The sequence below is a fragment of the Acromyrmex echinatior genome, chromosome 11 (assembly GCF_024713525.1).
Source record: "Acromyrmex echinatior isolate Ae372 chromosome 11, ASM2471352v2, whole genome shotgun sequence".
Lineage (NCBI taxonomy): Eukaryota > Metazoa > Arthropoda > Insecta > Hymenoptera > Formicidae > Acromyrmex > Acromyrmex echinatior.
Genome location: NC_141862.1, coordinates 7,484,151 through 7,495,432, shown reverse-complemented (window position 1 = coordinate 7,495,432; position 11,282 = coordinate 7,484,151). Strand labels below are relative to the sequence as shown.

General features: G+C 35.7%; 1 protein-coding gene across 1 annotated transcript; it reads right to left on the bottom strand.

Moving 5' to 3' along the window:
- Nucleotides 1–75: 75 nt before the first annotated feature.
- Nucleotides 76–10,720, bottom strand: Uba1 (ubiquitin-like activating enzyme 1). Its single transcript, XM_011055661.2, has 5 exons — nt 9,577–10,720; nt 7,403–7,877; nt 4,048–4,555; nt 2,782–3,855; nt 76–2,522 (listed from the first exon to the last, which is right to left on the bottom strand). Exons 1-5 carry the CDS (start codon nt 9,998–10,000, stop codon nt 1,797–1,799), a joined length of 3,207 nt encoding a protein of 1,068 aa, XP_011053963.1. The 5' UTR covers nt 10,001–10,720; the 3' UTR covers nt 76–1,796.
- Between the last annotated feature and the right edge of the window lie 562 nt (nt 10,721–11,282).

The window sequence follows — 11,282 nt, the reverse complement described above, 5'->3', positions numbered from 1 at the left end:
CAAAAAATCAAACTTATTGGAATTGATTAAAGATGATGGGTTCGTCTTTAGAATGGTATAAAACACGACGAGGCGTACACTTCCCATTTTATTTTCGTTATTTCATTACTTCTTGAAATCCAAACACATCTATTTGTCTATCGACGAAATGATTTATATTTATATATATAATAAATATCCGCATTATATTCTAAAATTAACAAAATATTTTTCCTTTTGTTTATCTGTTGTCTCCCTTGGTCTAAAGTGTACGCAATTTTTATTATTTTCTTCTTTTCTCTCATTTTTCTCTTCTTTTAAAAGCTTCTCTTTCTTCCAAAGATTATCTTTTTATAAATTTAAATGCAGTGTATACGTCGTAACAACAACCAGCCTTAGCCAATAGTTTATTCATTATTATTATTAATATTATTATTATTATTACTATTAGTACTACTACTACTGCTATTACTATTACATTATCATTATTTGAGAAAGACATTGCAAAGCAAAATGGTGTAAACAATATTTTATAGATTAGATAAACCCTTAATGCATATCGAATCTTTTGTGAGAACGTTAGAAAGTAAATGAAGAAATACGTATATCCAAGGATCTAGTCACGCAGTTGCTCTCTCGTTTCTATCGAAACAATCATTTGCGCGAAAAATAAAAAAAAAGAAGAAAAGAGGAAGAAAAGAGAAAGAAACGAAACGTATTGCCTTCAACAAGCCTTCGAGGCTGATTATTCACATATTTCTCTACGGAACTACGTTTAATAATACATCGATCTAAGGAACCTCATGAGATAAAATAAGAGTTTCATCTCTCCAGTTTGATTTATACATCAGATTCTACGGAACAGTGCGACATGCGTTTGTGGAGCGAGCCGAAAGAGTCACAATCTCTTAAAGATCCTCTTCGTAGAAATTTGGCATTCGCTTCTAATTTTCTTCTTCCTTTTCTCCAATCGAATCGTAATCATGTTGGGGAACGCATTACGAGCTAACCGGTCAAAATAAGGTGCAGCCAAGAAAAAAACGAGAATTAAATTTAGCCGGAAGGTGAACGCAATACTTCGTCGCTGCAATCGTGTATATTGGATTATGACATCAGAGAAGTGAGAAATGCGATCTATTTTCGCGCATGTCAAAATATAAATTCGAAGAGTATGAAAAATTTGCACACGCATAGACGTACACAGATGTAACTTTTCAGAATTCACAATCCGTTAATTTATTTAATTTAAATAATAAATCCATGATACATAAAGAATTTATTAATTTTTTTATTATTATTCTTTCGACTATAGATTGTTTATCAATTAAAAGAAAAAGAATTTCATCATAAAATGTTTCGTAAAAAATTAAATAAATTAGATATTTCTGTATTTAACAAAAATGACAATTCGAATAGTAAAAGTATACAATACTTTTATCGCTTCTGATATCATAATCCGACAAGATTCGTAGCAATCGAGAAAACCTGGAAATAGAATTCGTCTATGAATTTTATTCCCTAAATGAAACGAAGAATCTGATCTCGTTGTTGCGCGCACTTGCTGTTCAAGATCACTACTACTAAGCGCTGGCGGTAGTAACGCATGAAAATTCGCATCTCTGACAAAAAAATCTCTGTATATATGTAGAAAGAAAGAGTGCCTCACACAGACATTCATAGACGAGAATCAGCAGCAGTAATGTCTCCTGTATGTATTACATCGTCGTAAAATAGAAATTTGTAGAAATCACTATGTACGGCTAAGTGTCTTAGTTAAGTAGACATCATCTGGCGCGATCGGGGGCCGCACGGGCGAGTCAGGGTAGAGTGTAACGAACGTACGGCACCTCGACGTCGTTCCCATCTTCGTCATTGCAGCACAGCTCGAACACGAGAGCGCGCACATGTGGTTCCAGTTTCTTCTTCGACACCTTCTTCACCACCTCCGACATGAGCAGGCCCATACGCTCCTGACATTTGGCCTTTGCCATGAAAAACGAATATAACATGCAGATGCCTTGCGACAACATTGTTACTTCCAGATTGTGACGTTCTTTGAAGTAGTCGAGGAATTCCTTCAATGTCAACTCGCCCTTTACTTCGAAACGGTCCCACAATGTCCATTCGATGTCATAGTATTTGAGCTTGGGAGCGGCGATCGGCTCGCTAAAACCGAAGAACGGCAGCGCTAGATTTACGAAGCCGTTCTTGTATAGCGACAAGTCGCGCACGCCGCGGGTCAACTTGTAAAGTTCCAGACAGACGAGACCGGCTACCACTGAGGTGGTAGTGGCGATCGCCGGAATGATTTTACCGGCAATCAATTTGCTCTTGTGCCGATCCGCTGGTGAAATTTTGTAATTGGTAGCACGCAAGTTTGACGCCGCGACGATGAAGTCTATGTGGAAGTTGGTATCGTCGTCCTTTTCGAATTCCTGCGGATAAATTGCCAGGCCGTTCAGATCCTCCACCTTCGGCAATTCTTCCTGCAGCTGCGACAGCCGTTCGTGATCGATATTACCGCTGCCGTTAGATACTTGCACCTGAAAACATAGCCAATCTCTTATTTAATTTTCTCTCTTTTGATATTGCAAAATTATAATAGTTCCAAATTTTTTATTTGAAATATTTTTAATATAAATATCTTTTGAGACTTTCAAGATTTTTTTTAGGTTCTTCTAGGTTTTCAATTATCGTTAATCTTTTATACTTCTAAGATATTTATTTTCAATTTCTGGTTTTAAATAACTCAATTTAAAATTTCCATCGATTGTTTAAAACATTTATTAATTTATTTCTTACCTGTGAATCCGTTTCGGCTATCTTCACGCCGGATTTGGGTGTGAAATCTGGTACCTTAACTGAGTTAAGATATCTGGCGATTATTTCTCTATCATGAGTTGTGGATAATCCGTATACTTTGGCCTTGAGATTAGCAGCGGCAACGATGTAATCCATGTGCAGGATGTCATTGACATTAAAAATTAATGGCTCCGGACACCGTTTCGGGCCGGACCAGAAGGGCTGACCACTCGAAGTCACTTGATCCGGTGGAAAGTTGAATAACAACTGGCGGATTTGATTGCTGTATTGCTCCTGCCAATGACAACGAGCCCATGCCACGCAATCTGTAAAGGTGGATGGTCTCTCGTCAATCAATGCAGTTTTGACGGATTCCAACACTTCGAGAGGTTGCACCCCAGGCAGCTTGAGCGTCCGATCGACGAACTGCGTATCAGAAATGTACTGCGCTGCATTTTCCGCTGACTGACGGAACAGGCCTTCAAAGTTGTCGCGAGCCCATTGCAGAGTATGTTCGATGGCATTAGGGAAATTCTTGAGCGTACAAATAGGAATGCTCTTTTCCGGTGGGTCCTGCGACGAACTGTATGATTCAGTGAGGAATGGCACTACTACTTGGGTATTGCCCTTAGTGCCGAGCGTACCAGATTCCAATAGGGGTTTATGGTAATATACGCATCGACGATCCATATAAATACGGGCACTCACGTTATCGAGTGCATTTGCTACGCCATCCAGCACTTCGAAGAAATCGTCGTTATAAATTTTCTCTGTTTCCGGGCACACCCGATTCTCGTGTGCGACTACATTCATATTAGGATTCATGCTTTTGATTACTCTGGCCGCGGTCGCCGACTTAGATTGTTGTACGTCAGATGGTCTGAATAGAAACTGTCGATTTAAGTTGGATTTCTCAATCAAATCCATGTCTGTTACCGTGACACAACCATTTTCCGCGCCAACGCCGATCATCGCAAAGTTCTTCAATAATTCACAACCGATTGCGCCGGCACCGACGACAAAATATTTCAAGCTGCCGATCTTGGATTGGAATTTCTTGCCGAAAACAGCCACCTGAATGAAAAATTGAATTAATGATCATATATGAGCAATGAAATTATTTTATACTTTTATTTACAGATTTAAAAAGTGTGATTATCAAATTATATTATTATTACAAATAAACAGTACTATCTAATTTTTTCAAATTTTCTAAAATTTTTTTGAAAAGAGAAAATTTCAATCAATTATTGATCAATATTGTACCTGAGAATCATAACGGGATCCCGTGGGACAGCAATCTTCCTCGGTAAGCTCTGAATAGTCAACGGGCAGACATTCGATGGCGTCGAAATACATCCATTGATAGATAGGGTGAAATTTGCCGGAACAAGCTTTCATCACCTCCTGGGCAACAATACCACCGATCGTAGCATTCATGGGGTTCAAATCGCCAGCAGACACCTTAGCAAACGTGCGTAACAATTCGCCATTAATTTCAGTATCAAAGCCGTAGCTGGTCTTGCTTTGTTCAGCGATGGCAATGAACTCGTCAGCATCTGACTGGTTCCATGGTCGTGGTAATGTGCCTCTATCAGCCATATATTGATGTAGTGCCAGGAAGGCTAGATGTAACTGTTCCGGATAATCAAATTTGCCAAAGTCCGTGACGAGAAATTCGGGTTTCTTCAGAGCAGTTTGCAATGGTGTAAAGTGCAAAGTTTTTGGCATCTTCACCTGTGTCACAATACCACTGCGCACATACTCAGAGAACCTAGAGATATTTAATTCGTTTGATTAGATTAATCAAATAAGTCTCATCAAAATACACATATATTCTTATACTAATTAGGTATATTAATTCTTTTGATAAAAATAATAGAAAATTATTAAACAGTGTAAATTAGCTGATCAAAATACATCATAAAAACGAACATGGTTATATATTTAAAACGTATAAAAAGAAGAGCATAAAAAACCACTGCACAAGTTATAGTTTGTGATATTTAATTATCATTACATTAATTAAAACATTAAACGTTTCGGCCACAATCTTCAGTAAATTCATAATATTTTTAAAACGCAGAGTTACATATAGTTGACATTAAATTCAACTGTCATATATTGTAATTATATAAACGTGTTCTTTCATATATGAAGATGCTTCGTACAATAATGTTACAACGTCAATTGTCATATCACGAAAAGTGTAGAACGAGAATTTCCAGATTCTAATTTAAACAAATTTGTGTATCATTAATGTCTTCTAATCGGAATATGTAAGAATAGAATCGTTACCTGTTTTACAGCAAAAAAAATATAATAATGAATCTCAAGTACATCCTTTGTTGCACAGATAGAAATGTGTCGTGACATTGTGTGTTGTTATTTGTCATATCATATATTTTACCACTATTTATATATATGAGTCAAAAGTTAAGAAAGTTCTAGAATATTTATTAAATGAGAGAGAGATCTTTCTTAAGTAGAGGCAGATAAACATCAGGCAAACCTTCCGTGTCACTTTGCTTATTGATACCACTTGTTTGGCCTTTTATATGTATCATTTCAGAAATTCTTCTTTTCATTAATTATTGTTCTGTGTCTAAAATTCTTATGTTATCCCAATCCAATTCATGCATCTCATTCAACTGGTGACGTGAAACTACTGATATCTCGGAAGTGGATTTTCTTATGTCAGCCTTATGTTCTTTTATACGAGTTTTTAATTTCCTTTTTGTTTGGCCAACATAAGAAGATTCACAATTTAGACAATTAATTTTGTTAGACTATTCCACAATGATCATCCTTAAGCAAAGGATCCTTTCCAGTCTTTATAAATGTATTCATTTTATTCATAGGTTTATAAGCTATATTAAAACCATGAATATGTGAAAGTTTTTTGAATTTTTCAGATACTTTGCTTAAGTATGGTATCGTGAAAAATTTTTTCTTTGAATTAGCATTAGAATCATATTCATTATTATTTTCTTCACGATTTTGATCCAAATTAGTTCTACTTTCCAATGTTTTAATTCTATTATTTATTATTGAAAATATGAATTTAAGAGGATAACCATTATTTAAAAGAGTGTGAATTAAATCAGAGATGTTTTTTTCATGAAATTTAGGATGGGATAAAAGCAAAATTCTATCGAATTGCCCAATAATTACTTTTCTTTTATGTACTAATGGATGATTCGAAAAATAGTTTAAATATCTCCCAGAATTAATAGGTTTTTTATAAATATCAAAGATAATACTTCCTTCTTGTCTCCCTTCTCTCATTAATTTTATTTATTTTCTAGAAAATTTATGCCTTTTTCATTGCCAAAATCAACAGTAAATCTAAGCCTTTCATGAGTTAAACAATTCCAGAACTCCTTCAACTTTTTCTTTATGCACAGCTAACACAATGTCATCCACATAACGAAAATAAAAAGACGAGATAATATTATTCGCAGTAATAATTTCTTGTTCTAAGTCTTGTAGAACTATGTTCGCTAATATAGGGGACAAAGGAGAGCCCATTGACATGCCAAAAATCTGTCTAAATATTTTTTTATCAAATTTAAAAAATGTAGAGAAAAGAAGAATTTCTGAAATGATACATATAAAAAACCAAACAAGGTATCAATAAGCAAAGTGACACGGAAGGTTTGCCTGATGTTTATTTGCCTCTACTTAAGAAAGATCTCTCTCTCATTTAATAAATATTCTAGAACTTTCTTAGCTTTTGACTCATATATATAAATAGTAGTAAAATATATGATATGACAAATAACAACACACAATGTCACGACAAATTTCTATCTGTGCAAAGGATGTACTTGAGATTCATTATTATATTTTTTTGCTATAAAACAGGTAACGATTCTATTCTTACATATTCCGATTAGAAGATATTAATGATACACAAATTTGTTTAAATTAGAATCTGGAAATTCTCGTTCTACACTTTTCGTGATATGACAATTGGCATTGTAACATTATTGTACGAAACATCTTCACATATGAAAGAACACGTTTATATAATTATAACATACAACGGTTGAATTTAATGTCAACTATATGTAACTCTACGTTTTAAAATATTATGAATTTACTGAAGATAACCAGATTGTGGCCGAAACGTTTAATGTTTTAATTAATGTAATGATAATTAAATATCACAAACTATAACTTGTGCAGTGGTTTTTTATGCTCTTCTTTTTATATGTTATAGCTGATCAACGTCTATATATTATATATTCCACGCACTAATTATATAGAAAATTGGTGAAATACGTTTTCACATATAATCTCAGTGAACTAGTTTTCACACATGATATAGTTTATAATGTATAAATTACACAAAAGATGTCATAAGACACAAGGCTTAATAATGAATAATTCTTGATATGTATCAAAGGTGTAAAATTGTACTCATTTTTGATACAATATAGTTCGAACATTATTCATTATTAAACCTCGTGTCTATAGCATCTTTTGTTCATTACATTATATCTACATTATATGTAAAAACTAACTTATTATTTCACCAGGACTCAACTTTTCCACATAATTAATGTGAGATCTTTTTAAGTCCTAGGAAGATACTTATAAGATGCCTATACTTCACCTAGAAGTATCGCCAATGCTGAAAGTGTATGGTCCCAGCACTTTGATTTTAATCGGCTCACATCCATTTAATTCGGTCATGCCCTGCACTTCGGAGAAAGTCACATAGTCACCGTCTTCCATACCATGGCGAGTATCATCCAGGCACGTGACAACGCCTTCACTATCGCGAGAGATGCTGGCGACCATCGCGCTCACTGGCGATTCGCCATTTGTGTCCACCACTGTGAATGTCTCACCGAAATCGCAGAATACCTGTGAGAAGAGGCCACGGGTGTCGGCAAGTATTAGGGCAATGTCGTTGGCGCGAGTAATCTGCGAGATGCGTAGCTGTTCGGCTAGTGGTGTTTCCGTCAACACCACAACCTTGAACTGTTGGATGTACGCCTCGTTCAGCGGACCAGAGTAGTAACGAGTAGGCACGTAATTGTTCAGCTCTGACAGGCGTTGACAACATGCTGCCGCACGATTCTTACCTAGTGAACAAATTTTTATTTAAAGATTTAATTTAAAAGCATTAATTCTATTTATATATAATTTATATATTAGGTGTTGGAATTAATTCGTAGCGTTTTTAATGAAAGAATGTTATTTATTTCACATGAGCATTAAAAAATACATTAATGAAAGTACTTCCCATCACTTGTAAAACGCTACGAATTAATTCCAACACCTAATATATAATATAATTATATTATAATTATATTATAAATATTATATATAATATAATTTATATATAATATTTATTATATTATATAATATACACTATATATATTATATTATACAATATGCACTATTACTAATTGTTAAATTAAAATAATTACAAAGCTACAATAGTATTAATTTCGATAAAAAACATGCCAACATCTTATAAATGATAAATTTAGGTCGTTAGTTAGTAAAGAATACTTTTTAATTATAATTCAATTATAATTCAATATCTTTTGTTATAAAAACTTTTACATCCATGTATAGATTATAATAATGTAAAGAAAAATTTTAGAAAAATTAGTTTTAATTACATGAATTAATTAAATATACATATATCAATATTATACTTATAATATTGATTCAATTTCATGTATTTAATAATATAACGTCCAAAAACTCTTTCTCATAAATTCTAATGGTATTTTGGAATTCAACAGTTTTAGGACACAGAGTATTTAAGTTAGTATTTAAGTTACTTAAGCAATATTCTGCAAGACAACCTATTCATGATGACTTGCATGATGACTAATAGCATAGTTTATATTTTTTATATCATTTTTAATGCATAAGAAAAATAGTAACAGTGTGATCATATGCTGCAACAGAATTATAATTTGCTTGACAATAGTAACAGCTGTGCCTTATCTCAATTTAAATCTTATCATTGTATAGATTAGAATTGCGCAAGTTTATTGCGAAGAACTAAAGCCGAATTTGTGATAAATAAAAAAAAACTCCATTTTCTTTCCTTTTTTCCTGCAAATATATAAAACCTATTAATTTTTAATTAATTCATTATTTTATCGAATTTCATTTTTAACGTAAAAAAAGAAAAGTGCAATTAAAACAAATGTCTATTTTTTTATTCCTGTACTAGGGAACTTCGTTCCTCACTCTCACCAAATACTAAAAAAAAAAAAAATAAATATATCTATTTCATTTTAAGTTCCAAAAATGTACATTAATTCAGCTACAGAAAACAGAAAACCTCTAGTATATTTTCATAGAGAAAACACTATATATTTTTTTATACATATCTATTCCTTTTGAAACAAACTTAGTACCATATTTTTTCTTCTCAATTGACTTCTCGCTTTTCCAAGGTTTGTTTTCTACAGCTGAACCAGTATATACTTTTGAAATTAAAATAAAATAAATATACATATGTTTGTTATTTGGTTAAAGTGAGAAAGCAAGTTCTAATAATCTAATACAGGAGAATAAAAATAAGTTCCACAATTTATATAAATTGTCCAAAAAACGAAAAATAACATGTGTTACATTATACCCTTGAATTTAAATCTGTATTTTCCTGATTATGTCTTTTAATTTAAATCTGTGTTTAATTTAAATTTGCGTTTTTTACTGCTTATACAAATAAAAAAACGCGCGCGCTTTTCTTGACCTTTGGCGCGTCTCACGTGTTTCCGACCGGCGTTGTTCGGCGCGCGTACGTTTCCTCACCTACGTCTGCCTCGGTAAGATAAAACTGCGAGCCTAGATCGGCCAATTTGCACACGGCGTGATCGTGGAGCGTGACGGATTTAACACCGCCGAGGATGACGTTCTTAGCGATCTCGACGCCGAGTCCACCGAGGCCAGAGATGAGCACATCCGAGGATGCCATGCGGCGCATGGCGTCGTGTCCGAGGACATAAAGCTGTCTAGAGTATAAACCCTCGTCGATTTCAGCGGGCGCCCGACCGGTGGTACCGCCGCTGCCGCTGCTGGAGCTCGTGGAGCCGTTCTTCGCCATGTCTACGTCCATCTCCGCCACGTTCGTCGTCGTCAGCTCGTCGTCGGCTCCTCCCGTCGTGCTGGCAGCACCAACGCGTCGCTTCTTGGCTGGGGGATCAACGGAGCTGTCCGCCACCTCAGCACTAGACATCGGAGGACTTGACGGACGTGTTCACGGGGACGTCGGATTATGTGCCGTCGATTTTTTCCCCTGATTGTGCCTTCACTCTTTCCCTCTCTCTTTCTCTCTCTTTCTCTTTCTCTCACCCTTCCCTCTTTTCGCTCCCTCTCTCTACCGCTCACACACACACACACTCTCTCTCTCTCTCTCTCTCTCTCTCTCTCTCTCTCTCTTTCTGTCTCTTTCTCTCCTCACGCTACTTTCAACTTCGCGACTGCCACCCGCGCCGTACACACGGCTCGCCGAATCTCAAATGCACCTCGGCGATGACACCAGCACGTTAAACAGGTACCTAGCTACGGACGCGCACGACCAACCTCACACTGCCATCATCAGTGCCGTCGCACACGTCGCCCCCACCACTCTCCTCCTCTTCTCTCCACTCCACTTCCTTGCTCTTGTTCGACCGCCACTGCCGCGCCGCAGTTTTGCAAACTCGTGAATACCCTCCGACCCTCGTGCCTATCCCGGAGTCTGTGACTGTCTCCGACTTCGCGTTCGTTCGTAAATCACCGTCAACGCCTTTGTCCCTTGGCCTAGAACGTCGACTGACGTCGACTAACGCGAGAAGCCTCGAAACCGCGTTCACACACACCGTTCCACTTGATCTACCGATGACCGACGCTGCCGCTACCCGCCGCGTTCCACTGCATTCCTCGCCCAACCCCCTCGCGCACTCTCATTCGCTGTTGCTACACAGATTCGTCGATTCGCTCGCTGTCCTCTGAAGTTGTCCCTTGTGCCACAATCGACTCCGATTGGACGCTCCACGAATAAGGAGAATTCTAGAATCGGCGCGCGCGCGCGCATCGATGATTTATTTAACATGATGTATATCGTCCGTGTGTTTTGTGATTTTTATTAAATCCGACATTTATAAATTTCTTTGATTTTACTTTAAGTATACTCTCGAATTAAATTTGAGAAACCGATTGTAAGTAACGAGAAGTAGGAAGATAAATTTGAGAAATGCAAATATAATCGCTCTCTTTTTTAAGAATGTAAGAACGATTAGTCTTATGCAAATCGAGATCACGTGCGTCAAATGAAAGAAAGTCTTCGTATTTGCTTGAGTGAACGATGTATTGATTTTATTTAAAACTCTTTTCTTTTTTGTTAAAATATAAATGTAAGTTTTTACTTCGGGATGGAGAATAAAGACAACTTTGATCAAACTTCAATTAACTTAATTCGACCAGTAAAATTGTTTAAAATAAATCTTCTAATATACAATTTATTGTTTTTAATATTT

What these genes read in the sequence shown, in the direction of transcription:
- Uba1 (XM_011055661.2), bottom strand. Translation starts at nt 10,000, where the DNA reads ATGTCTAGTGCTGAGGTGGCGGACAGCTCCGTTGATCCCCCAGCCAAG. An exon ending in TCTTACCGAGGCAGACGTAG is followed by an intron (nt 7,878 to 9,576) that starts GTGAGGAAACGT and finishes TTTGTTCACTAG; the next exon opens with GTAAGAATCGTGCGGCAGCA. An exon ending in AGCATTGGCGATACTTCTAG is followed by an intron (nt 4,556 to 7,402) that starts GTGAAGTATAGG and finishes AAATATCTCTAG; the next exon opens with GTTCTCTGAGTATGTGCGCA.